A 27478-nucleotide genomic window follows, 5' to 3' on the forward strand; every position below is an offset into this window, starting at 1 on the left:
TTTCCGATTTTGGTTCCCACCCTAAATTTGACGTTCCCGAACCGGTTAGAACAAAAAAATATTGTTCCTGAACCGGTTAATAACGTTCCATGTCAGCTGTTGGACAAAAATATATGTATCCTCTCTATCCTCTATCCTCTCTATATGTATCCTCTATCCTACAGAAAACATAATAAAACACTAGGCCTCTGCTTTATACAAGCTGCACCAGTGTCTTCCGTTAGCCTGAATAATTTCCTGGTCAAACAAAAAATGCTGTCATATATACAGTATATTTTTGGTGGGTACTGTAATATTGGATTCTTGGATGACTTCCCATTGTCTAAATGCCAAAATTAGGACTATTAAGTTTTTCCAAATAAATTAAAGCTGTAGCCTTAACGTTAATGCTAGTTTTTTCCAACAATGTTCATCACGGCCTAGTAAAAAGAGAAAACAGGTGAAATGAAATCATTGAGATTTGGAGACTTAATAGGCCTTTTGATTGCCTACTAGTGGCAAGCTCTGTCTGTCTGCATTCATTGAATGACAGGAGGTGACCCTCACCATTTCATTGAAGACACAAACCTTCCCAGGAACAAAAAAAGAACCGGTATTAACGGTTCTCGTTTTCCATGAACCGGTTCAAAGCCTTGGTTTAAAAAATGTTTTTAATATTTAAAATGATGACATACTTAGATATACTCTACATCTCAGGTCTTTTTTTATCAGATTATGAAGGTATTTATTTACATCTACATATGAACATAAACAGGCTATTGATATTACACAAACAGGCTACAAGTTGCACCTGAAAATTATTCTCCAATCTCCAGCTGATAGCTGATAAGTATGACTTAATACCATGTGTGCTAAACTGTGAAAATTTGGGAAGTTGTCCTGTTAGTACAGATTTTGTCCTATCTAGATGCAGGCATACTATTGCAGAGCCCTGCATGGAATGCGCTGTGCAGGTCTGGACCTGTGCTTCCGCATGAAGCAGGAAGCAAAGTAACTGTCAGTGAGTCAGATGCACTGTGGTGACAGCACCCCTCCTTGCATCTAAGGGTTTTGTTCCAGTTTATTACAAGAAAAAAAAAGAGGGAAATAGCAAGAGGCAAGAGTGCATGTCAGATTAGCGGTGGTCTCTGAATAGTTCAACTCTGAATTGAGGGGATATCAACATCAAGGTAACAAGCCGTTTCATGAACCACTGAAATTTCAGATTGTTTGAATTTCTGGTCGTAACACACGTAAGATTCAGTAGAAGGTGTATTTGTGACGTTGGTGTATTTATACATATATCCTTGAGTCTTTTTGGCCTCTGTCTCATACGTTCTGCTTTCATTCTGTATGTAAAGTTTGTGCTAGTGGTAGGTTAATATTTGTCTTGTGGGAGAGTGAAGTGTAGTGCTTTATCCGTTGCCAGAGACTGTAGATGATTCTTTTCATTACCTGAAATGTGTTCATTTTGTGGCTGTGAAAAAAAGTTGTATGTTTTAATGTTTTATTCATACTGAATTTAAAAGTTGTACTCTACAAGAACATATGGAATTAGAGTGGTTGTGGTAACTTTTTGAACAACTTCCATACTGGCAGCTGCTTCACTGTGGCATAGTACATTCTTGCATGCCTTAACTATCGCAAAGACTCCACCCTGTTGAAGCTAGATTGAAAACCACAGAACTGTTGCCTCATAAATCTTACTCATTTAACATCATGTTAAGCCAGTATGGTGTGTGAACATCTTAAGAGGATGGTTGGGCATTTGGGGGTGAGACTTGGTGGCACTTGGTGTTCTTGGAGGGGGTCAGACCAATGTGTTCAGCCTTGGGGACATGTGACAGCCTTGTGAGAGTGAGTCGTCAAGTCTGGTTGAATGGCCAGTCACTGCGCTCAGTGGCAAAGCTGTCCCTCTGTGAGCAGCAGGGCATCTTCCTCAAAGGGACGTTGAGACTTGAGAGGCAAGCAGTGTGGACCTGAGGAGGAGATGGAATCATGGGCTGGAATTTTCCTTTGAGAGTTCTCTGAAGACAATCATCAGCAATGATCACATTTTTCCTCTCTCTCACACACACACACACACACACACACACACACACACACACACACACACACACACACACACACACACACACACACAGGCAGGCAGGCAGGCAGACAGACAGACAGACACATACACACGTGAAGCTGAAGACATCTTTCTGGAATTGGAGTTCGATTGAGTTACCATTTGTACAATTTGCACTGTTTATCGTATATCTGTAGGATAGCGTAGGGCTCGGGACACTGTTTTCCTGAGGAGCACAGTTCATTGGTTGGACGGCAGATGTTTCTAGGTTTGGACGCAGATCAGGAACATGTGTTCACTTAAGCACTGGTGAAGGATCACACGGAGGCTTCTCATGTTTGTACGCACATGAGCCCAAAGAACAACCATGCGGAGTCAAGAGCCTCTTAAGAGAAACCCACACACTTTACACTTTGAGTGGTGTATGTTAACAGGCAGAGGGAGTGTGGGTTTACTTTAAGGGATGTCATTAGGAAGCTCCATCCACACAGCCTCATCATCCCATTCCCCTTAATCAATTTAATAACTAATTTTCATGTTGTTTTCCCATTGTTATCAGTGGGTATCTCTACTGACATGAAAATGCTTGCTGCGCATACTCTCTGGAGGTCCTTTGGCCCATTTCTAAGTACACACAAATTTCTGGCAAGTGAAAAAACGTTATTGTGTGTTATTGTTCTATCTTCTGTTGAAAACAACAGCAAACTGCATACCAATGAGCATCATGCAACACAGCATGCTGGCCTAGTCGTCATTAAGAGGAGAGGAATCCTGCGTTGTGGTCACTGTTTACCATTCCTCCTGTCCATTACTGCATGGTTAATGTGACTCTGCTTGGAGCTGCTCATCTATAGCACAGCAGCTCCCTTAATGGCTTCCCGTTGGTCCCTCTGACAGCCATGTCCAATCCACGATGAAAAGGGATCCAGCTACAGAGTTGGAGTCTGCCATGGAAATGACCTGGCGTGTAAACAAGTCTCTCTCTCTCTCTCTGCCTCTCTTTCTTTCTTTCTTTCTTTCTGTGTCTACTCCCACCCTCGCCCCCAAAAATATGTAATTCAGTCAAGATGGTGCTTCAAAGTCCCATCGTGAAATGCAGCTCTGTTTCCCAGTCGTCTTCAGATGTCAAAAAGCTTTTCAAGAACTATTCTCACAAATGATGTGGATTGGTCTATTATTCAATCATCCCACCTCCGCAATCGGTCTTGGTCCAGTTTGTGTATTGTTGTCCCTCTTATGGTCACAAAAATGTACTTTGCCATCCAAAAGACCCTGGAGTCATCATGGCCAAAATGTTCTATGAAAGTCCAGTGATGGGCGAAATTAAGTGGCTGTCATTCATGAGGTTTTAGAAGAAGCAGCATTGCCCTGACAAGATATTTTCTGATAATTTCTGAGAATCTGGAAAGTACTGTGGAGAGGGGATTCATATTTGTTGATCATAGGCGTGTCTTAGATTTTGATGGTGTGAAGTTTGTGTGTGTGTTTGTTGTTTTGTTATTGAGGCAGTGAGTTGCTTTGTATTTGTTTAGTTGTTGTGAGAACTCTCTGACACTAGGGTGTGGTACAGGCTCCAACCACTGGTTCTACAGTTGTTATTGCAAAAGACTATGTTTATTAGCTGATGCCTCTGCTGTGCTGTCCTGTTTGTCTGTGGGCAGAGGCCTGTCCAAATTCCCCACAAGTTCTGAACACAGCTCTTGCTTGCCTAAAAACATGGCCATGTATATGCATGTGTCAGTCAATTTCAGCCCATTCACAAGAAAGAAATCATGTTCAATTCATGCTCATTCAGAATGTTTGAGTCATTTTATTTTATGATTACTATAGTTAAACACTGGAACGTTCAGAACTATGACTGCATTTTGTCACTGTGATATGGCGTTGGGTGTGGAGTGCAGATGTTTTATGTCTGTGAGAGGGAACACGCCCTACAGATATCATCACCCTGTGCTCAACACATAGAGAAGGTTCATGCATGATGGCATATACTGCTGATGTTATGGGAACATCCCTCATCATGGAGATGAGCTTGATTACTCCAGGGAGTCGAGACGACCACCAGAGGAAACATAGTAATTATTTCCTGGTGTGACCCAGAAATAAATGGAAAGTGGCCATCATGTATGAGCTACTACAGTCAAATCGATTTTCAAACAATGATTTTTTTAGCCAGTTTTGAAATCATAAAGAGAGAGCACAGTGTAGAGGAAATGTGTAGAGGGAATGTATGTTGTAGCTTGGTTAATTTGTCATGTAAGGTCCAGTATTGCAAAAGTGGAAAAGGCCCTTCACCAGTTTTCCTTTCACTTCACAAAAATAGGCCTGTCTACTTCTTGTTCTGCCTTGTTTTATCTTCCTGTTGTGCATTTTTTTTTTATTTGGGATGAACCCCTTTTGAATGAAGAATAACATAATTTGGATGAAGTTGAAGTTTCACTTCTTATTTTGTGTATTCTGGTGTTGTCTTTTCTTATCTCTAGTGGTGTTACGCAAATTAAGGAAATACAACAATATTTCATGGTTTACTTTACATCGCATCTTGTTTATCCATCCATTTTACATTGTTATTTACTTTTGCGATCCACACATTTAAACTCATCTTAAAGACAAAAGTGCAGGCCTTATAGAAAGATAACCGGTGGTGTTTCCTGTTGGAAACTACGCTGCTCGCTTTCAACATCGAGTGAGAGGAAGTTGCCCCTAACCACTTCCCCATGCAGAGAAGTGAACACGCCAATGCCACAGCATGACCGAGAAAAAGATGAAGAACACACATGTGCATACATACACGCACACACACGCGCACGCATGCGCTCACTCATGTACACACATACCCAGGTGCTGGCAGTTGAGGTCTTCAAAGCCATCTGTTCATGGTTTGGTAGACTACAGTTTCATTTTTGAATTGAAAGAAGGGAAGCAGTGATGCAGGAAACTGTATAGCGCTAGTATTCCTTACCATGCTAACTCCATTTTCACCGCGTGTCCAGTGCATTAAGCCCCCCTTGCCCCAAGGCCGAGCAGATGTGATGGTTTTGGCTGAAAGGGGACACTGCTCCCCGCCAGTCAGTCTCACTCTACCTCTCACACTGGTCTAGTGTGACCATGTACGCTCAGACTGGCCTATGGTATCACACACACACACACACACACACACACACACACACACACACACATATTGGGTTGATAGGAAAGAGATGAGAGGGTGGCGAAGGAGTATTCTAGGACGCTGGGGATTTTGGGTGGCAGGAAGGAAGAAACAGAGATGTGGTCTAGAGTGGGATGGAAAGAGGGATGAAAGGAAAGGAAAGGAGGAGGAGTGTGAAAAGGAGGGGAAAGAGTGTGTGGAAATGTTTTGAAAAAAGTGTGTGTGTGTGTGTGTGTGTGTGTGTGTGTGTGTGTGTGTGTGTGTGTGTGTGTCTGTGTGTGTGGAAACAACTCAAACTGTGTTGTCTATATCTGGACATACAGATGTGTTATTTTCAACACATTAATTTTAACAGTGTGTGAATGAATGAAAAAAGTGATAAAAAGACACGTGAAGGTGAGAAAGAGAGAGAGAGAGAGAGAGAGGAGGGGAAAGCGAGGGTGTGAGGACCGCTCCTCTGAGCCTTTCCTGTTCCCTCACAGCCAGACTCTGGACGTCCAGCCGAGGTGACCTCACTGGCCCAGACATAAAAGAGCAGAAATTATCTTGTGTTTGGACGCCACAGTCCAGTGACATCATAGCATTTGGTTTATTAAAATGACCCCCGTCGGCTTTTGAAGGACTGTATCCATGATTACTTTGCCACAGCTCTTTACTGGATAAAACATCTGTTTTTTGTCGCTGTTGTGGTTGTTGTCGTTGTCACTGTTGTTGTTGAGGATGTTTTTGTTGTTGTTGTTCTGGAGGAGGATGATGTTACATGTATACATTTTCTGAACATTGGGAACAATCCACTTTGGTGTGCTTTGTTGGAAGCATTGTCTCCATGAAAAGCTAAACTGAATCTGATGATCTCAGGCATATACTGAGATGGGAGAGGGGGTGGATTCAGGGACATGTGAGTAATACGTTTGACCAAAACTGGAGGAGGATAAGCATGGTATTAGTGTCCACTCAGGGCAAGCAAAAGAGCCATCTCTATTGCTTTTCCATATCCTGCTCAGAAACATTCCACCAGATGAGAAATGCACATCATTGCCATGATTTTAATGCGCAATTTGAGATGGAGCTCTTCCAGTGTCCAAATGCCAATTAACATCCATCCTCTGTTGATACTTAGGAGTTTAATAAGATGCACATATTTCCATTTAATTACACAACAAAGACCTGAGCCAGCAGAAGAATTGTATGTGCTATAGTTGTGTACAGGCTGAAATGGTAAACCAGGGCACTAAAACCGTTTATCCCTCCATCACAACTTAATTGTGAGGGCTCAGAAATATCTGAGAGACTGATGTGAGCATGGCTACTGCAGATTGGTATTATCCTGTTTGTGACCTTTTGACATTTCTCAGACATGTCTGGCTATGAATGTATGAGACTGTCATTAGCTTAAATAAGTTCAGTGAATTGATATCATGGTATTGTGGAAGTAACAGAGGTAGACATGATGTACCGTAATTTCCCAATTAGCCACGGCTTATACATTGATTTTGCAAAATTTCTTCAGCTATAAGGTTAATACACAGGGGCAGTTAATACGGTATTAATATGGTTTTGTTTCTTTTAACTTGCATAAAACACTGTCCTGCAGCTTGCACACAATGTGGCTAATACACAGGAAATTACTTTAGTGTTTCTAGTGTTTGCTAGGCTGCTGGTCTCTGGTGACTGGAGCGGCATGTCGACAGTAACGGCATGTCTTGACAAAGAATGAATGCCTGGGAGAGTTATGCAAACCTTGCTTTTATCCCCTGCCTGTTTGCTGGATCTTGTGCAATATGTTCTGGCTCTAGGCGAGGTATTTTTGTACCATACTGCACTGCACTTTAGTAAACCAATCAAGCAGGTTTGTTTGAATAAAGTAGCAAATGGGCAGAGTCATGTAAAGAGTTAATTAGTCTCTATTTGTTATTTATTTACTGAGTGTCACAACAAAACATTGCTGTGTTATAATTATATATTACAATTCTTCATCAAGACCATTTTAGTTTAAGTTTGATGTCATATGAATCATGTAATATATTGAGTGTTGAGATGCTCACTATGCTCACACTATGCTCAAACCACATTAACTGCTGTAGGTCTTTTGTGCAATGCATTGATATAGATATACAGTATGTCATGAATACAAATACAACAATGGTTAACATGGTTGACCACTTTAGTATCATTTGTAAGATATTGTGTGACATCACTGGTGACTATTTTGGTGTGTGTGTGTGTGTGTGTGTGTGTGTGTGTGTGTGTGTGTGTGTGTGTGTGTGTGTGTGTGTGTGTGTGTGTGTGTGTCTGTGTGTTGTCTGTTGCAGATGGAGGACATAGACGCCATGTTTAGTGATCTGTTGGGGGAGATGGACTTGCTCACACAGGTGAGTCCAAGGGCAAAATATCACCATATCTCACAGAACAAATAACACCACTTTCATGGATCATTCTGTAATGTGCATATATATCTCAGATGTTATTCCCAGTATATTAAATAAACAGTACTTTTATACTATTATACAGCGGCTTATAAATGTGAAATCTGGATATCTTCTCTTTGTAGCAGAAATCAGCATTAAGCATCCATATAACAAAATGGTCACTGAAACCATCTACCTCCTCCCCATAAACACCTTAGAATTTAAAATCTAATGCAGCATTGATATCCCATCATGAAATGAAAGCCACATTTCAGTTTGAGCAACTCAGCTGTAGGTTTAAGTACATCTGCTTTAACACTTTGCTGCAACTATTGCTGCTGCTGAGATGGGCTGTTGCTAAGCAGTATGGACCGATCATAGACGAGGAACACACGCTAAAGAAGATAGTCAGATGTAGATGAGTGTGGTGAGCGAAAGTGATAAAATGTAAAAAAAACACAACATTTGTCGATCCTGTCAATGTTGCCAGTGTCCATTTAGAATACTGGTATACTGTAATTAATGACCGCTATAGGCTACCTTTCAAGATCTCTCCACCTCACTTCTTATTTTGACAGAGCCAAAATAGTGTCCTTCACAAGCACTTTTCTCATTTTGATGCCACGACAGTGTTGTTGTCCTGAGCAGCTCTGGGTACTTTTCACTTAGATCAACACGTAATAATAATAATAATAATAATACGTTTTATTTATATAGCGCCTTTCTCAGACTCAAGGTCACTTTACAAAGCCAACACAAACAAAGCAAGACAACAAAAAAACAAACAAACAGTCAAAAAAAAAACATGTAAAAAAAACATGTAAGCTAAAGTCCTAAGGAGCTCTGTGAGATGACAGGGGAGCTGTTCAGATGGCTCCTCGGCCCTGCGCCCTCTGAGCTGTGACCCTTTCATGAACCCTATCGAAGTCACACTCCACGCCTGGCCCAGCGTGAGCACTGCAAGAGTGCAGCTGTCACATCTATCTCACCCTGCTGAGTTACACAACTTAAAAAGGAATACCACTCAACAGGGAAATATAGCACGGAATGTGTTGATGTCTCCATAACAGGCTGTTTGACACAGACAACACAGAGGCCTTTTTATTTGAAATATGGAGCACTTCATTGAATAAAATTACATTGGGATTTATTATCACATTATTTAGATGACATTGTCATGTGAAACATTTTTAATGGGAAAGGTCAGTGAGAAATACTCACAAAAACATGTACCTTACATGTCTTCTTTTTAATGAATTATCAATGTTGTAGTTTGTTTATCAACTAAATCAGCGCTCTGCCTGTTTCTTTATTTTTCAGTTTTCAGTTTAATTTATTTATAGCAGAAATAACTATTGAAAATATAGCTGCAAGCAGCAATGAGGGGGCCAAGCAGGCAGATCAGCAGGCCAGATTTGCCATGTAACTCAAGGCCGTTGCATCAGACATATAGCATTAAGCTGTCACAGCAAGTTCAATGCCAAACAACCCAAGATTGGCTGAGTTACAAGTTCAAGTTTCACATCAAAACATAGCTGATTTTGTGGGGCTGAACCAGGGCTGAGTGTCGGCGCCCCCTCCCCCAGCCAGCCCACCGCCACAACCGCCCCTGCCCATCCCACCCTGCCCCACCCTTGCACGCACGCATTAGAATGAACTCGATAGAACTTGCTGTAATCAGTTTCACATCAAAAATAAAAGATCGACTGAGATATGATCACACTTGCTGTGATTTAAACATAGAGGTCAAAGATTGACGTTATAGGGTGTGTTGAACTCGGCTTGACCCAAGGATTCCAATGATACCTTATTTTGACATTCGGGTCAACGAGTCAAAAGTTACGTCCGTGAACACACGTCCAAATTTGGCCTGTTGGTGGCGCTAGAGCGCTTGAGGTGCCGCCATGAAACTTGGTGAAATTAATTATTTGACTGTCCCGAATCAGTGTGCAAAATTGTATAACTTTTTACCAGACGGTTCTATGGGCTGCCATTGACTTCCATTGCAGAATAATGCACATCAGCGACTACTGGCCAAAATGCATTTTTGCCAATTACAGAGCCCCCTGGAGGTCAAAGGTCACCAAATTTCTTGAGCGTCCTCCAGATGGAGTCTGAGGTACATGTACTAAGTTTGGTTTTGATACATGAAAACGTTGCTGAGATATGAGCTCACTTCCTGTTTGACGGCTTCGCCGTAAATTTCGATAGGCTGTTACAGACCAATGCTTTTGTCAATTGTTCCAGAAAGCAATGCACTAATAAGGCATGGTCTGAAGATGGTCTCTGCCAATTTTGGTGAGGATCCGCTGAAATTTGTGACCTGCAAAAACTTGTACGTGTTTTTGATTAAATCCAATATGGCGGCCGAATCAATTACGATGACATCACAAGTTGGCTTGGGTCGGCCTAAGGACCTCCAACAGTATTACCAGACACAACTAGTGCATTTTAATTCTAAGCACAACAGCAGCTACAGGCCAAAAGGCATGTTCCAAATGACGGCGCCCCCTAGAGGTCAAAGGTCACCAGATTTTTTGAGCGTCCCCCTGATTGGGTCCTGAGTCCATGTACTTAGTTTGGTTATGATAGATGAATGGGTTGCTGAGATATGATCTCACTTCCTGTTTGGCGGCTTCGCCGCAAATTTCGATTGGATATTACGGGTGAACGGTTATAGTTCCGAAGACAAAACACGACAACTTTTGTGAGGCTTGGTCTGAAGATCATGTGTGTCAAGATTGGTGATGATTGGACAAAATTTGTGACCTGTGAAGTTTTAGTTTCACTTTCACTAAAATCCAATATGGCCGAAAATCCATCATGGCGGAAAATGACGTCATAGGGTGCGTTGAACTCGGCCTGGTCCAAGGATTTCAATGGTACCTCATTTTCCAAAATCGGGCCAACAGGTCAAAAGTTAAGTGTGTGAACGCACGTCCAACTTTGGCCTGTTGGTGGCGCTAGAGCCCTGGAGGTGCCAACATGAAACTTGGTGAAATTAATCATGGGACTGTCCCTAATCAGTGTGCCAAATTTCACAACTTTTCACCAGACGGTTCTATGGGCTGCCATTGACTTCAATGACAGAAGCGTAATAATAATAGGGAAGAAAACATAGAAACACAATGGGTGCCTTCGCAGCTTCGCTGCTTGGCCCCCAATTGTATGGCGTCAACTAGCGGCCTTAATCATGCGAGCGCATAAAGAATGAAAACGAGCGCACGAGCGCACCCCTCAGTTTCTGTATTTACGCTCTCGATTCTGCGCTAAATCTACGCTTGCATAATTAAGGCAGCTAACTGATGCCATAAAATTGTCATGAGGCATTTGATAGAGCACAGAGCCTGAGGCCCCTAGAGCAAGCACTAAAGCAATGATGGCGAGGAAAAACTTACCTTACCAAGCCCAGCTCATAAGGGAGACCCATCAGCTGGGTCTGGCTGGGTAGAGGAGAGGTGGGGGCAGTAGGGGAGGGACGAGGAAAGGGGGAACTCAGAAGCAAGCAGACCGATTATGCAACTCCAAACATGTAGTAACAAACTTAAAATGAGATGGTTCTTGTTTTTCCATTGTTAGTATTATTAAATACAGTAGATATGCCATAGTGCTTTACTTGGTGGGGAGAAGATAAGGAGATGAGAGTTAGAGTGCTTTGGATGGTGCTGGAGAAATGAAGTGTTTCAGTTCTGTCACTGGGCAACCTATCTGCACCACTCAATAACCCCTCCTGAGGCTCTCACGTTTAACATTATTAGCATCATGTCAGTGATGGCAGTCGCTCATAGTGCTGGTGCAAATAGGCTGCACTTTTATTTATTCTTGACTATTTGTTCACATTTTTGTCATTGATAGTAATGTTCCTCTGCTGTTTTAGTTAAATTAGCATGTCAGAATGTTAGTATAAATACTAAATGGAAAAGGGAAATGGAGAACCTCAGCTGCCCTTTCAAAGTGCTAGACTTTGCATACATCTGTTGATCTTGGTTGAGTGACAGCCTATGCAAGTCAATTAGACTTCGAATCAGACAGGTCTCCACTAAATGGCAGGGCCCACAGCCACATTCCACCACAACTCAGACTATGTATATGTGGTTTTCCGGAGAGTTCCTGTTATTCTTCTGCTAAACGGTTATAATGTCTTTGGCCTTGTGATCTCTGTCTCATCGTTCCTCATTTGTGCCCCCCCCACCCTCCACACAACCCTCACCCTTGCCCCTTACAGAGCCTTGGGGTTGAAACACTGCCTCCAGAACCTCCCCCCAGCACCACCACGGAAAAGAACTACTCCATTGGCTTCACCGATTTGAATGGTAAACAGAGCTCGCTGTGGAAGTGCAGGTCTTTTTAGACTGTTTTGTATATAATCTCCTGCTTCCTCATGCTGCTCCAGGTGTTATTGAAATGTTAACTGACATGTGTAATGGAATGGTGTTGCGACTTTGTGATAAAGGGGTCAGCAAACAATACAGAGAAGTGGGTATTTCTTATTATTTAGGAACTTCCACAGATATTGAATGAGAGAAGCAGAGGGTGATATTATGATACATACTTTCCAAAATCAAGTCATAGTAATAACAGTATACTATAGTACTAAATGGTAATCATAGTCAAACAATGACCCGATCTAGCTACACCATTTAAGTTTAGGCCAACTGGCATGGAAAAGTATGCATACTTATTTGCATAATTACAGTAGCACTGCTTTAACAGATATTAGGGAAAACTTCAGCATCTGTTTCTCACCTCATCCCCCTTGTGGTCTGTCAAGCATCCCTGCACGAACTGGAGGACAATGACCTGGACGCTCTAATGGCCGACCTGGTGGCCGACCTGAACGCCACTGAGGAAAAGATGGCAGCCGAGAGGTCCGGCTCCGCATACCACCCATCCTCGGGCTCCACGTTGGCCACCTCAACCTTGAACGAGTTCAGCTTCCCCTCTCCCACGGCAGCTACAGCCTTCACGCCCACCCCAGCTCAAGCCCCTGCCCCTGCCCCTGCCCCTGCCCCTGCTCCTGCCCCTGCCTCTGCTCCTGCTCCTGTGGTGCCGACAGCCTCTACCTCACCTCATCCACCCCCACAAAACTCCAAGCCGTCTAAGGCAAGTCTCTGCCTTCTGTCATCATTATTATTATTATCAGAGTTTATTTGATAGGGACAGATACAGATACATAGACAAACTGAATACAGCTATCTGATGCATGCATCGTGGTGTTTATTATTAGCTAATGCTAATTTCTGTCTAAGGCAAGTCTCTGCCCTCTGTCATTGCCCACACAGACTCAAATGAAGACAGCCATGAACAGAGTGCCACTGAGTCTCCAAATCTGGTCTGACTTATGGTTGTGACTTTACAGAATCCCACAGTTTCTTCAATAACATAACCTTAACCATATAGGCCTGTCATATACAGTTCAAACTAGTGAAGTAATGCACATAGAATTCTCCCAGACATGCATAATAGCTTGAATAAATCCAAACATCATGGGATTAATTTCTGAGCATCAAACACACTCAAATCCAGTGGACATGCAGATAGCATCAGACAGCTAAAGCAGCAGATGAAATATGTAGGGAAGACATTAGAGAAATCTGTAGAAGCTTGCATGTGATGGGACGGAAGCCATGTCCAAGGCATACTGTGTGTGTGTGTGTGTGTGTGTGTGTGTGTGTGTGTGTGTGTGTGTGTGTGTATGTGTGCATGCGTGCATGAGTGTGTCCAGAGGTGTAAAAGTCCAGCTTCAGAAAGGAAAAGTCCTGCCACATTTTTGTTCCAACCATTCACTTAATCATCTGATTCTAATTAGCACAGCTCTTAAGCCAGGTAGATCATGTAATTAGTGAAATCACCTGTGTTAAGCACACAGGTAGAACCAATACATTGCAGGACTTCTACTTTCTGAAGCCGGACTTTTACATCTTTGAGTGTGTCTGTGTGAGTGTGTCTGTGTGCATGCTCAAGCATGAGTGTATCTGTGTGAGTGCGTGTGTGTGTACGCGTATGTGTGTATTTTGGGGATTGGGTAAGGGGGGTGGGTGCTTGTGCAGACTAGACCAGACTGTGATGGAGCCGATCGTCTGGAAGCGATCAGACATTCATCAGACGGCATAGAAAGAAACGTGTCAGCGCCAGAAGGGAGCTTTTCAGATGTATTTTACTGACCCATTACCTCATTGTATTTTACTGGCCTCATTGCGAGGTACACAGCATGGAAATCAAGTCCCCTGAGATGCTCCAAGGGCGACTTCAACTTCTCTGTCTTACACCCTGACACCAGAGAGGGTTAAAGCGGAGCTAGTAATCAAGGATCTTTGCTGACACTTTTTGCATATATGGGTGCCATTTTCTCATTAAATAATGTGCAAAAAATGTCATGAACCTCAGATTAGATGGGCACTACTCATCATCCATAGGATCATGAACTGCTTCTTCTTTACTATTCTGTACATTTGGAGAGTGAGTGGGTATGTAAGTTTTTATGTGTTATCTTGCAGGAGGAGATTGAAGCCCAGTTGAAAGCAGACAAAATCAAACTAGCACTGGAGAAGTTGAAAGAAGCCAAAGTGAAAAAGGTGAGTGAGAGATGTCCTCTGCGCGTGGCATTCTTGCCTCGTGCACTCTTCTTGGATAGATGTGACCAGCTAGAGAGATGCTGTTTCTGTTTTTATTGGGGGAGGATTTGGGTAAACACACGTTTCTGAGACAAAGCTCCAACTCTCTCTTACCCCGTCAATTTTACATCAATAAAAAAGAGAGAAAAGAAAAGAAAAACTCTCTGAAAAAAAAAAAAACTAAGTCTGCCAGTATTACTCCAAGGAGAAGACAACAGGAAAAAACAACAATTCGAAGAGAAGATGCAGGAGTTTCCTGCACAGTTTCACATCTCCAAAAGCGTGGAATTGAAACCGCAGGCCCATATGGCCCGGCTCCAAAGTCCACTGGAGGAGAGAGTGTCCTGGCGCCGCTCATCGGCCCCCTGCTTTGGTCCCCTCCTTGGATGGGTTTAACAGCACGACAGAGAGATGTGCGTGATAGTCAACCATTTACATGCGTCACTGGCCTGTATATTTATCACCTCTTATACAGTATGTTTAGCACCTTTTAAGAGTTTACATACTGACCACTTAAATCAGTATAGAAATTCCAGTCATTTCTTGAATTAAAACAGGTAACACAGATTTGGATTGCTCAGATAGCGGACACACACAGAGCCTGGGCTTAGCCCTAGCGGCAATGGCAGACAGAGCAGTCACATCCACTCATCTGTGGTAAACTGGATGAGTTTCATCACTGCTATAAGAACGGTCATATTTTTGAAGTGTTTATTTAACCATCCAGTCCAACCAAAGGCTTTTGGACGAGCAAACTCTAGACTGTAGGCTTTCATGACAGATGGAGTTGTCACCATGATGTCTCCTCAAATGGACTGATGCAATAAGATTGGTGGTGGAAAGAGAAAAAGTGTGTGACTGAGGGATAATGACATAGAGTTTTCTTGAATTTCCCCTGGGGATCAATAAAGTATCTATCTATCTATCTATCTTAGAGTGGGGGAGAAAGAGTTTAGAGACAGTTGGTGCAACATCCACCCAAAACAAGAGAATGCGCGTACATGCAACTGAGCGATGGAGATAGGGTGAGCCGAGAGAGGAATTGAGAGAGATTGAGTGGATGTTTCAGACAGATAGTGAGGAAGGAAGAGAAAAATAGATTTTGGCCACTGTGGTTTGTGCTGCTCTGTAGTGCTCTGTTGTTGGTGAAACCACCCCCCCCTGACAGCGTTATTCTTGGCCCTGTCTGGAAGGCTGTAAAGAAAGGACAGAGAGAAATACAGAGAGAGATAGAGATAAAGAGAGAGAGCGAGAGAGAGAGATATGAGGGATAAGTGCTTGAGAGCAAAAATCATTCGTATTCTCCGCTACTTATGAAGACCTCTCGCTGCCAGACGACAGGAAGCGGGAATCTTTGGCGGCAGGAAGCCAAGCAGGGTCCCAGCGGGAGTTTCGCGCTCCGTCTCTGTCTGCTCTCGTTGGGGGTTTTACGGGAGGCTTCTGCAGGCTTCATTTGCGATGCGTCTGAGCCTCTCTCTGGACCTCTGGTTGTACGAGACACGCGAACGCCACTGAGGTGGATCAGCCGCAAGATGGATGAGGGCTTAAGACAATGAAACGTTTCTCTTTCTGTCTTCACCTGTGTGTTGGGGAAAGGGGTTTGTGCTAGTCTTCCAGAAACTCTGTTCTTTCTCAATTCCCAGTTATAACACAAAGCACGCACAGATCATTTGATTTTATGGTCTGAGTGACTGAGGGATTCACTATCTTTTATTCATTTTTAAATCACTCACTACCATGCATGTGTCACATGTATTTGTGTGTGTGTGTAGTTGGTGGTGAAGGTGGAGATGAGCAATGGCAGTGCCAAGACTCTGATGGTGGATGAGAGACAGACGGTCAGAGACGTGCTGGATAACCTGTTTGAGAAAACCCACTGCGACTGCAACATTGACTGGTGCCTGTATGAGACCAACCCAGACCTGCAGACTGGTAAGAACACACACACACACACACACACAGATATACAGACACAGACACACACACACACATACACACACACGCACACACACACACACACACACACACAGAGCCACGGTTCCATGAAGGAGCATACACAGAAACACACAGCTTCAAGGTACCTTCAACCCAGATTGCAAAATACAGGGTGTGTTTTTACTGGCAAGTTGACACATTCCCTGTCCACCCATGCACATAGACCCACACACACACACACACACACACACACACACACACAGACAGGGAGAGAAAGACTGCAGGTGGGTTTAATTTGCAGTGTTGGACACTGTCAGTCATCCTGGCTGTCAGGCAGAAATTGGCCACTGCTCCTCTGATCTCGCTCCCCAGTCTCTCCTTATTCTTCATGGCTGCAGCAAAACGCTGGAGACGCTTGACTCTCCCCGACAGTTCACTCCCCATCTGGGAATCTGGCCCTTGCTGCTCATCTTCCATTCAAGTCTCATGAAACGAATGACTACACCCACAGTACGCTATTAACCAATGATTACGCCTGAGCCTATAGCACACATATCTGTGCTTCTTGACAGAGCAAAGTTAAAGCATTCATTTTGCCATACAAATATGGAGTTGGCATGCTCGGAGAAAGGCGGCTTCCCTTCCGCGTGGATCAACTCTGCCGCTCCATCAGGCTGTTAACAGCCGTGGAGCTGGGCGCACCTTACGATGTGGTGGGCACAAGCAGCTCCTGTTCAAAGGGCTCTGGTCCGGGGCTGCCTGCCTGTCACCGTTAAAGCCCACCGCCACGCGTGCGGGAGGTGAAGCCGCAGGCCGTCCGCAGCCCACCGGCGCAGCTTGCCACCCCACCTCCATAAAGTTAATCAGAGCCAAGAGCCTTAAATGCAAGGGGACATGGCGGAGCTGACATGAAAGAGGAAGTGTGATACTCGCAGACTGGGTGGGCACTTGGCGTGGTAAGACACAGTTGTGTGTGTGTGTGTGGAGTCCCCACTGGCTTGGCAGACAGACCAGCCTTTGAGTTTTTGGCTGTAGGAGTCCCTCGGTCCTCCGCTCCACTTTTTACATGCTCATTACATTTCAGGATGCTGAAGTCAGTGAGCATGTAATTATTGCAGTAGCGAGCGATGTCTGGGTGAGGTCTCTGTTCTTTACCCACTCGAGGACCGTAAATGAGACCACAAATCCGCAGTGGATGTGGCAGTATAGAAGTCGTCTGTCCGTGTAATGGAACTGTGGAGATGGAATGGGTGGATGAGAAGCCAGACTTCAAACCACATCCCCATTGCTTCACAAGCATGCCTATGTTATCTCCCATCAAAATCAATTTGGTCTTGTCAGCAGAAACAATGCAGCTTTGATACAGTCTTTTCCTTCCTTATTTGCAATAAAACGTCAACCAGAGTGTAATTAATCCAAACTATTTTTTTTTGCCACACTGCAAACAAAAATGCATCCCTGTTCCTAATCTGATTATCCCGCGGGGGCCTAGCTCTCTTTTTTTGAAGTGAGTCTGAGGAAACCAGATTAGAATCTGACTGCAGTGTGAACTCTCTCCACAGAGAGGGGCTTCGAGGACCACGAGAACATAGTGGAGCCGCTGTCGGCCTGGACGCGTGACAGCGAGAACAAAGTGATGTTTCGGGAGCGGAAGGACAAGTATGCCGTCTTCAAAAACCCTCAGGTGAAACCTCTTACTGTGGCCTCTGATGGCCCGTCATAAACGTGTGTTCTCCCACTTTTCAGTGCGCAGTCTTGTTGGTGTATTGTTCAGTCCGGTGGAGCGATAGCATAGATATGGTGCTGAGCTTGGTTGGACTTCAACTGGCGACACAGGACATTTACACACTGAGTGTTTTAGATGACTGGATTCCAGTAATGGGGAGGCGTCACACTTCCTCATTTTTCATGCTAAATACCTTCCCCAAAACATATGAGTCAGATAGGTAAAGTTGTAGTAGTAAGCGTTCTGGTACTGGTAAATTTACTTGGCCCTGCTAAATTAATCCACATTTCATTCAATTTACAGAAACAAAAACAAAAAATTCACAGAAAAAAAAATGTCAAATGTATTTATTATACAAAGTTAAAATGCAGAGATATTCTAGACTAGCCAGGAACACCCAAATAAGTCCATTACATTTTTATCTATAAGTGATAACCACATCCTAAGTCATGGTCAGGATGTGTTAAGTCACATGATACCCACTACCCAGCTCAGACATTTCCTGCTATCTGCGCTGTGTGTGAATGTCTGCTGGACATTCATAGTGGGGGCAAAGTGCTGCTGTGTTGGCCAGTCATTGGGGTCTGCCCATGATGGCCCAGCCAGCTCAAGAGAGAGACGACCATTTGTCTTGGCCCTCCTCTTTGTTTTCATATAAAATTAAATTCAGGCATAGTTTCCGTCCTGTGCCGTCTGGACGCCGTCTCAGTTTGTCCACTGATTTTGTGTCAGCACTGACCGAAGGTTCAGAGGCAGACCCATATGTCTTCGGTGCAGACGCATCAGGACAGGCGGACCCATAGACGCAGTGGGGTTTTTTGTTATGTTTGTTATTACAACTCAGGCCTATCATAATCTATGTGAATTAATGTGTGTACGGACTGCTGGCAGAGTGGAGAATTTTCCATTAGATAAAAACAGTGTGATTTTTTTTGGGAACACTGACGGGTGTTTTTTTTTTTTTTTTAGAACCGAGAACCGGGCTGTCAGAATGGGTCAGGCCTGTGTTATCAGAACCCATTTATTCACAGAGACAGTTTAAGTGGTCTAAAATCCAGCCCTTGTGAGACCTCACATATTTCTTTTATTTATGTATCCCTCCAGAATTTTTATCTCTGGAAGAAGGACAAGAATATGTTAAAAGATATGAAAGAAAAGGAGAAAGAGATGCTGTTGGAGGTAAGACTCACAACTGTATCATTATGACCTGGAATGTAGAGATATGGTATGGAGAGAAGTGAGAGAGTGTGTGAGAGAGAGTGGGAGAGAGTGAGAGTGTGTGAGTGACAGAGAGAGAGACTACCTTTCTATGCTTTTTCTTCACTATCTCCATGCTCCCTCGTATGTGTGTGTGTGTGTGTGTGTGTGTGTGTGTGTGTGTGCAGGAGAACTTCTGCGGGACCTCCATCATCGTGCCGGACCTTGAGGGGCTCCTCCATCTGAAGGAGGATGGGAAGCGGTCCTGGAAGCCACGCCTCTTCCTGCTGCGGGCGTCTGGAATGTATTTTGTGCCCAAAGGGAAGACCAAGGTCAGTATGCTAATGTGTACTCCCCGAGGTAGCCTCAGACTGTGAAAACACACACACACACACACCTATATGGCCTACTGAGTGACTTTAGAGTAGACAGTAGCCACGGCACACTCAGACAAATAACCACTACTAAAACCACACATGCACATGCACATGCACACACGCACGCGCACACACACACACACACACACACACACACACACACACACACACACACACACACACACACACACACACACACACACACACACACACACACACACACACACACACACACACACACACACACACACACGCAGGCACGCACGCCAGATGCACGCACGCACACACACAAGATATACATCCAACACATATACTGTTGCTAGGTGATCAAATGCAACCACCCCTCCTCCTCCTCGCTCCCTTGAAAAATGAGGCAAGAAGGGGGGAGGTTAAAAAGACAAAAAAAGAAACTTGAGCAAATATTGGCTCAATGTCAACCCGAACCCATAATGGAAGGGCCAGCCAGGCCTGGTCTCTTGTGTTTACCTTCTCCTCCAAACTACCGTCCCCCAGTTCACCCTGGCCATCTAAAAATATGCCTCTGCCAGGGGCACCCCTGCAAACTGCCTACAATCACGCACATATCTCAATTGCAGCTCAGTGTCCATAAATACGCATGTCCGCCAAGTCTGTTGGGCCTGCTGCCTGACATGGCTGTCAATAGGGGAATGTCTTTGTGTAACCTCCGGGGTTGGTCTGAATTTAACTGTCCATTGATTTTTTTTATCCTTCTTCTCCAGACGTCCCGTGACCTGGTGTGTCTGGTGCAGTTTGATAACGTGAACGTGTACCTCGGTAAAGATTACAAGAACAAATACAAAGCCCCAACTGACTACTGCTTTCTCCTCAAGGTGAGTGTGTCAGCTGTTGGAGGGCAGCTTTCTCTTCAGAGCACATCTTTGTTCAGTCTCACGGTGAACACCAGAATGCTAAATTAGGCGCCAGAGACATCGTACCGAAACCAAAGCAAACTAAAAAAAACAGCAAGCTCAGTTGCGAGGTGAACCTGTCTCTGAACTATTGTCATTGTCATTGTATTTATATTTGGCTTTCTATATGAACCAAACAAATATGGTGTGTGTATCAGAGACATTCTGGCGAGACCCCTTGTACTTATCTAGAGCCAAGCTAAAGTTTTCAGAGAATGGGGAACTACACCATTCTGGGTAGAGTTATATTTTCAATTCAAAGCTCCAAGGCTCAAAAAAGGGTTCTCCTGCAGGAAAAGTACAATTTATTTAGCTCTTTTTAATGGTGTGTGAGTCTCCCTTGTAGCTGAAGATAACTATGAATGATACAGATCATTCTAGCATTCGTAAGGTGAAAGGTAGCCTATAAAAGCACACTGAGCCCACTGTGGTTACCTGTCACCCAGCTAGACCAAATTTCACATGAGAAGACCATTAAAGCAGTTAGCAAGCAGTGATTTTGAGGTCTATAAACCCTTACTAAGAATATGTCTACTGTTGTCATGCAAAATGTTTGCTGCCAGAGTAGATCTGTGCAAATGCTTGCATAGAGAATGATAAATGCGTCCTTGAGGCTTGGCAATGGTCACCCCACATTCATAAAATGCAGAAATTAAGTTGTGGTCCATAATCTGACAGTGCTATGAGATAGTTCCTTGGTTAAAGTTTCATGGTTGAAAGCTTGAAGCTGAATTGTCAGCGGGCTTAACATTGGGAAATACCGGGTACCCTCATAGCTTCTTTTTCTTTAACCACTACCATGAAAAAGAGAGTTGAAGTAAATAAAGGTATTTTGTAACTTCTTTGTGTGTAACTTCCTCCAAATCATACAGGTGACATGGTCAAGTTGAACTGCATTGTTTGGAGGCAGCCAGTTGGGTTGTCATGGCTGCCGAGGGGAAGGCCACTCAGTCAGTATTTTCTGTTGAATGTTCAAATGAAAACCAGTAGTGTCGGCTCTGAGAAGAGAAATGAAGCCCAACCTGGTGAAGAGTTAGGGGATCTGAAACTTTTCACGCCATCCCCTTTTTGTCTTTTTTTACTTTTGGTGGTTATGGAAAGTCTTGAAGTCTTGTCAGCGTTTAACACAAAGATAGGTGATTAGAAAGACAAGTGTCTTGGCTACTAGGGATAGGCGATATAGTCTTAAAATGATATGATACTATCAACCACAGTTCTCCCAGCCTCAAGACACATCACCTTAGTCTTGAGAGCCGTGCAAACACAAAAATTCTTACTTCCTCGTCTACAGTTTGAACTCTGCATTGAGTTATCTTTGTTATCATTCTACATGTGAGCTGGCCATCTTGCTGCACATATAAACATGTCATCACCTATATGTTTAATATGGCGATATGACACATTCTTATCATGGGGAGGAATTTTACTGATGTATTGACAACGATACAATATGACCCATCCCTATTGGCTACTGTACAACACTTTTCACTGAGAGATATTAGCCCCTCAAAAGAAAGCTAGAAAGACCAAATAGGGGAGGAGAGATGGAGAGAGGGAGGCTGAGAGTGAGAAAGTGACTCACCAGTGGTCAAGTCAGCGATGATCTCACCCAGCGCTCCCTCTAATAGCTTAGCACGTCTTTCTATAGAGGTTCCCCTGTGGTCCCAGCCATTGAGTCTTCACTGACTGAAACGTTTGTACAGCACTTTTGCACTTTCTTGCACACTGTGTTGTCTCAAAAAACTTTTGAAAAAATATGTAAAAAACTAAATACAGTGGTTTAATAACCAACCTTTTGTGATTACTTGTTTCTCAGAGTGCAAGTCCTCCTTGCCTATCTCCAAATGAGGACAGCCATCTATATTCCCCATGCTGTATTCTCTGTTACTCACACTCTCACTGTTGGTCTTTTCTCTGGTGTACCCCTAAAACACATACTCTCCCTGTTTCTCTCAAAGAGAAAGAGAGGAAAGGAGAGAGAGAAAAGAGTTCATCCTAAAACCAGTTCCCATTTGTGAAATCCTAGGTGCAGCTCACCTTCCTGAGGTCAAATCTTAGTCAGATTACTTCAAGGTGTGCGAGTGTGTGTGTCTGCTCCACGCCCGTTGTCCTTAATACTCTGTAATTATTGTAATGACTAGCCTCAAAGAGGAGCCGAATGACTACCATTTCGAAGTTGTGGCACTATAGGGCTGTGACAGCTGTGCTCCATTCACGTCTGTGCTGAGGGCTTTACAGTAGTTTGGGAAATTTGTTAATTTTCAGGCTGGAGGTAATTGGACCCGCAACAACAACCGTATGGCGCAAAGAGAAATAGGCTCCCTTTTTTGTGTGGAGTTTAATTTCACTATGCCACCTTGTGGTTGTACTTTGGTACTGCAAGTTGGACAGTGCAACCTTGTGTGTGCAGTGATATAGTGTGTGGTCATAGACAGAAAAATAAATCTTACCTCCAAATGTCTTGAGAGAATAACAGATCAGCAATGACCTCATGTTTTGAAAAGCCTTGAAAGGCGTCCAGGAAACTGCCTCCGTCATCCCTGGCAGAGGCAGGCGATTCCATGGTTCTATCAGCCAGTGATACATCAGACCTCTCCAGGCTTCCAACACAACACTTTTGTTTTTCAGGCACCTGCATTCTCTCTGATCAGTACCAGCTTGACTTGATTAGCTCAATCTAGATGTAGAGCGAACAGTCATGCGATGGACTTTGCAGTTTATTAGGAGTACAAGCAGCCCTTGGGTTCAATATGCTGAAATGAGTTATGTGTCCATGACATAATCTACTGGTTGTAGTTAAACATATTGAGTTGAAAGCAATACAATCATAGTCGCCGATCTACACACTCTAATGCCATATATAAACACATGTGCACACAATGTGTATACTGCCATTCCAACCACGCAAACACACAAGCTTTGATTCCAATATCTCTGCATAACCCTCAGTCCCTTCTGACAGTGTTTGCACCCAGTCTTGTTATATTTGTATTTAAAACGTATGCCCATGCATACATGAACAGGCTAATACAAAGAGAGATATACAATAGTTTGCAGAGAGTTAGTGTTAATTGTTAGTTTTAAAAGTGCAGTGTTAAGAGTATTATTGCTTAGACTCTAAACATAGACTTTTTTCTCTCTCTCACAGCACCCACAGATCCAAAAGGAATCACAGTACATTAAGTACTTGTGCTGTGATGACAAGTGGACTATGACACTTTGGGTGACAGGAATCCGCATCGCAAAGGTAAGCATATCAGTCTCTGTAGGTCCTATTAATAGTCACAGCAACTGATGTGATTAATAGTCACAGCCTGTAGCTGTATCACCTTTTTAAAAAAGTCTTACAATAAATCATTTTTTTCACTGCTGAGATTAATACATTCAATTGTCTGTTTTAATAGTATGGAATGTCTCTTTACGAGAACTACAAAACTGCAGTCAGCAAAATCTCTGTGTCGACATCATGGACAGACAAAATCAACTCCAATGTATCTACCCCAACTCCATCTCCAACTCCCAAAGGTTGGAAGACATGAACTTTACAGAGACATTTTGATTTCCTAGAATTATGTCATATACAATCCATCATGTAATATGGAGAACAATATAACATACAATGCTACTATATTGCATATTTATTATACACAATAAACTCATTCAGCTTTGCATTTGATATAGTAACACCAAACCACTCAAAAAACTATTAAATGACTATTAAACTATTGTCAACACGCTGACCATGTTTGTACTTGAGTATGTTCAGTACATTTACTTGGGTAGTTAATGTGCTTGTAATTGTATTTATACCTGAATTCTCACCCATATCTGTCTCTATTGCAGCTAAAGCAGCCAATGGCCATGCTTCCAAGCCTGCTCCAGCGCCAGCTGCCCAGGTACCGCAATGACACCAAGTGCTCATTTTAGTGCTCCCATTCACATTTTTAGATTTTGTAGGACAGAAATCAGTGAAGGACTTCACTGAAATGTTATGATCTCACTTGGTACTGCAGATTAGTAATAAATTCAGTATGTTTGAATGCGTGTGATATTAACTGTGCATTCATGTTTTATGTTTTGAAACACAAGTCAGCTTTTCCTCCACCTCCACTACCTGCGAAAGCCATGCTGCCTTCACCTCCTCCTGGCCCAGTGCTGCCTCCTCCTCCACCTGCCTCCATGTTTTCCAAAGGCCCCCTACCACCACCACCACCACCTTCCAGCATGGGCAGAGGCTTCCCTCCACCCCCCATGGATGACTTGCCACCCCCGCCACCGATGGATGACGATGACGGGGAGATGCCCCCAGACTTCCTGCCGCCACCTCCTCCAGCCACTGGGTTCCCTTGTCCGCCGTCTGGTGGTGGGGCACTACCTCCGCCACCCCCAGATCCCAGTTTGCCCCTTCCACCTCCGCCAGTGTCCCTTCCCGCAGGCTCTTCTGTGGGCTCTCTACCACCCCCGCCACCACCACCCCCTCCCCCACCAGGAGCTACGGCCCCCCGCCCTTCGGTCAGGAAACCCGGCCCGCCCCCTCCTAAGCGGACTACACCTGTCTCTGCTGCACCTGCTGGTCCTGATCTTATGTCTGAACTGATGTTGGCCATGCAGAAGAAACGTGGTCAACAGTAACACCAGTAATTTTTTCTGTATTTTTATCTTTAAACAGGACTTCTCACTCACAGCACACAACACACTTACTATTGAATTTGTTTTGTCATCTACTTGGATAAAGGAAAAGAATAAACCAGTAGCCACATTTACATGGACAGTTTTTTGTCATTCCGATTAAACTATTCCGATTGAAAAATTTGTGCCATCTGTTTACACATTCTATTCCGATCAGGTGCTATCAAGCACTTTAGAATCTTTGATCGGAATAGCCGTTGTTGCCTACTTTTCCTTGAGAAGATACAGCAGTCAATCCGAATGACCTTACATGACCGTACATTGGTGTTCATTCGGAATAGGAGTGGACTACACCACCTCTTTCGTTTCAATTCAAATTTCATTTCTAATCGGAATAGAAGTGTCCATGTAAACGTGGCTACTGAAAGCATATATTTCGAAAAAGGTTCTATGTAGAATCGTTCAGTTCCAGGTGCCAATCTTTTCCAAATGATTCTACAAGTTAACTTGTGACTGGACAACTGCTATGATTTATTTCAGATACTGAGCAGATCTTTTCAAGGCTTGGAGAAGTCACAACAATAATAGAGAAGCTACTTGTCATGTGTCTGCTATAGTGCTTAACTAAACCCAACGACTTCTAAAGCTCCTGTAAAATTGCAGTTTAACCGTGCGATGTAAATGTTTTTATTCACTATGATTTGCATTATACAAATAGGCCTACAAAGAAATAGTAAGCAACTGGAATGGACATACCACGTTTTCCCAACTAGAAGGCTTTACTGGGATAACTGTACTGTACAAATAGAGAACTATTGATTGTAAATTGCCAATTTTTAAACTTTTGGGAGATGTGTCTTTATCATATCTTATGTTTTGTTGTGTGACAAAAGTACTGGTTTAAAAAACAATATATAAAAAAATCCAATAAAATTATGCTGGCATGACCTGTTACTTAAAATACACAAATTTCAAGGCCCAATGTAAGGTTACACTACTATGTACTGAGAAAAATCACTTTTTTTTATGACCGCCGCTAGCGAAGCGGTCATATAGGGATTGTCAAAGTTCCCCCCCCCCCCCCCCCGTCATCTACTTCCTGAATTTTTGGTCAACGATACCCGGGACACCGAACCACCGGGGCACATGAAATTTGGTGGGTATGTAGCCCCACTAGACTTTTACAGAAAAATGTCGTTTTGTCCCCGGGGGCCACTCCCCCTCCGTGCTGGGCCCCCCGAACCGCAAAAAAAGCAGTTTTTCCTAAATAACTACCTGAACCGTGGCACTGAGGATGAAGAATCTTTTATGGTATGTTGGTCTCAAGGGCCCACATCAACCTGGCCCATAATCACTCATTTGTGATTTGCACCCCCCCCCCCCCCCCCCGGTAAAAAATGAAAATGCAATATTATTCTGCTTTAAATCGCCCCCATCTTCAGTTAAGATGTTCAGAACTGCACCAAATTGTATGTGTATGAATTTCATCCATGGGGGGGGGGTCTAAAAAAAATTAGGTTATGTGTACATTTAGTGACTGTACACTCATTGGCCTGTAGATGGCGGTGCACACATATACACATGCACACACACACACACACAGGCAGCCACATACTATCGGTATTAGAACGGCCGATACATAATTACAAATTCAGTAGGATTAAAAGAAAGCCAAAATAAATATTCATCATCATCATCATCATGGCTGCATTTCCAGTATTGGCGATAAGTAGTCGTTTGTCCACTAGATGGCGCATCGTTGCAGTGAGACATCATTTTGTTGGAAGTTAAAAGTGGGTTGGAAAAACAATGGACACTTACAAGGACTATAGTTTACCGCAGAGAACGTCTAATAAGGATAGGACGATGTTCACATGAAATGTAATTCCCATTTCTTCTTGAAGCCGAAATAAATCTGAGGATGTTTATCGGACATGCTTGGTTTTTACTGCAGGTACGTTAATGTTATAATATCAATAAGGACCTAGGTAATGTTACCGTTAGCGTTGGTTGAGTGATGGAGGCCAATTTGATCAAGCAAATTAATAGCAACACTGTAATTGTATCTTTCGACTGTCATTTGTTATACAAAAATCATTCTGTGCAATGGAAGATTTACCAACGTTACACCGGTCTGATACAGTTTTGCCTATACATGCGTGAGACTGAGACGCCTGTTTATTTTGTTTTAATTGCGTGCAGGGTGTGAGAGGGGAATCGATGTGCTTTGATTCAAGCTTGGTAGTTGTAGTCTGTGAAATTAAAAAGCACGTGTGTGAAGTATCCAAACAATGACACCTTCATTTCATTATGGCTGCTTTAGCTACACACCTTAAGCTACTGTGTAGTGGGTCCCATTTAGAAGTGGCTACCGTATTTTCCGGACTATAAGTCGCACCGGAGTATAAGTCGCACCAGTCAAAAAATGTGTCATGAAGAGGAAAAAAAACATATATATATAT

At 43.4% G+C, this 27478-nt stretch overlaps 1 protein-coding gene across 1 annotated transcript; it reads left to right on the forward strand.

The window, feature by feature from the left end:
- The first annotated feature begins 1000 nt into the window (after nt 1–1000).
- Nucleotides 1001–25949, forward strand: LOC121688589 (amyloid beta (A4) precursor protein-binding, family B, member 1 interacting protein). Its single transcript, XM_042068277.1, has 14 exons — nt 1001–1169; nt 7514–7573; nt 11835–11922; nt 12381–12712; nt 14107–14184; nt 15996–16155; nt 17721–17842; nt 18989–19063; nt 19270–19413; nt 20199–20309; nt 23536–23634; nt 23792–23912; nt 24231–24283; nt 24477–25949. Exons 2-14 carry the CDS (start codon nt 7514–7516, stop codon nt 25017–25019), a joined length of 1986 nt encoding a protein of 661 aa, XP_041924211.1. The 5' UTR covers nt 1001–1169; the 3' UTR covers nt 25020–25949.
- The last annotated feature ends 1529 nt before the right edge of the window (nt 25950–27478 follow it).

This window comes from Alosa sapidissima, chromosome 17 (genome assembly GCF_018492685.1).
Source record: "Alosa sapidissima isolate fAloSap1 chromosome 17, fAloSap1.pri, whole genome shotgun sequence".
NCBI lineage: Eukaryota > Metazoa > Chordata > Actinopteri > Clupeiformes > Clupeidae > Alosa > Alosa sapidissima.

Bases quoted from the DNA above. Each gene is read 5' to 3' on its own strand.
- LOC121688589 (XM_042068277.1), top strand. From the start codon at position 7,514: ATGGAGGACATAGACGCCATGTTTAGTGATCTGTTGGGGGAGATGGAC. The intron at 17,843-18,988 runs GTGAAACCTCTT...GTATCCCTCCAG, and splicing joins CCGTCTTCAAAAACCCTCAG to AATTTTTATCTCTGGAAGAA. The intron at 19,414-20,198 runs GTCAGTATGCTA...CTTCTTCTCCAG, and splicing joins TGCCCAAAGGGAAGACCAAG to ACGTCCCGTGACCTGGTGTG.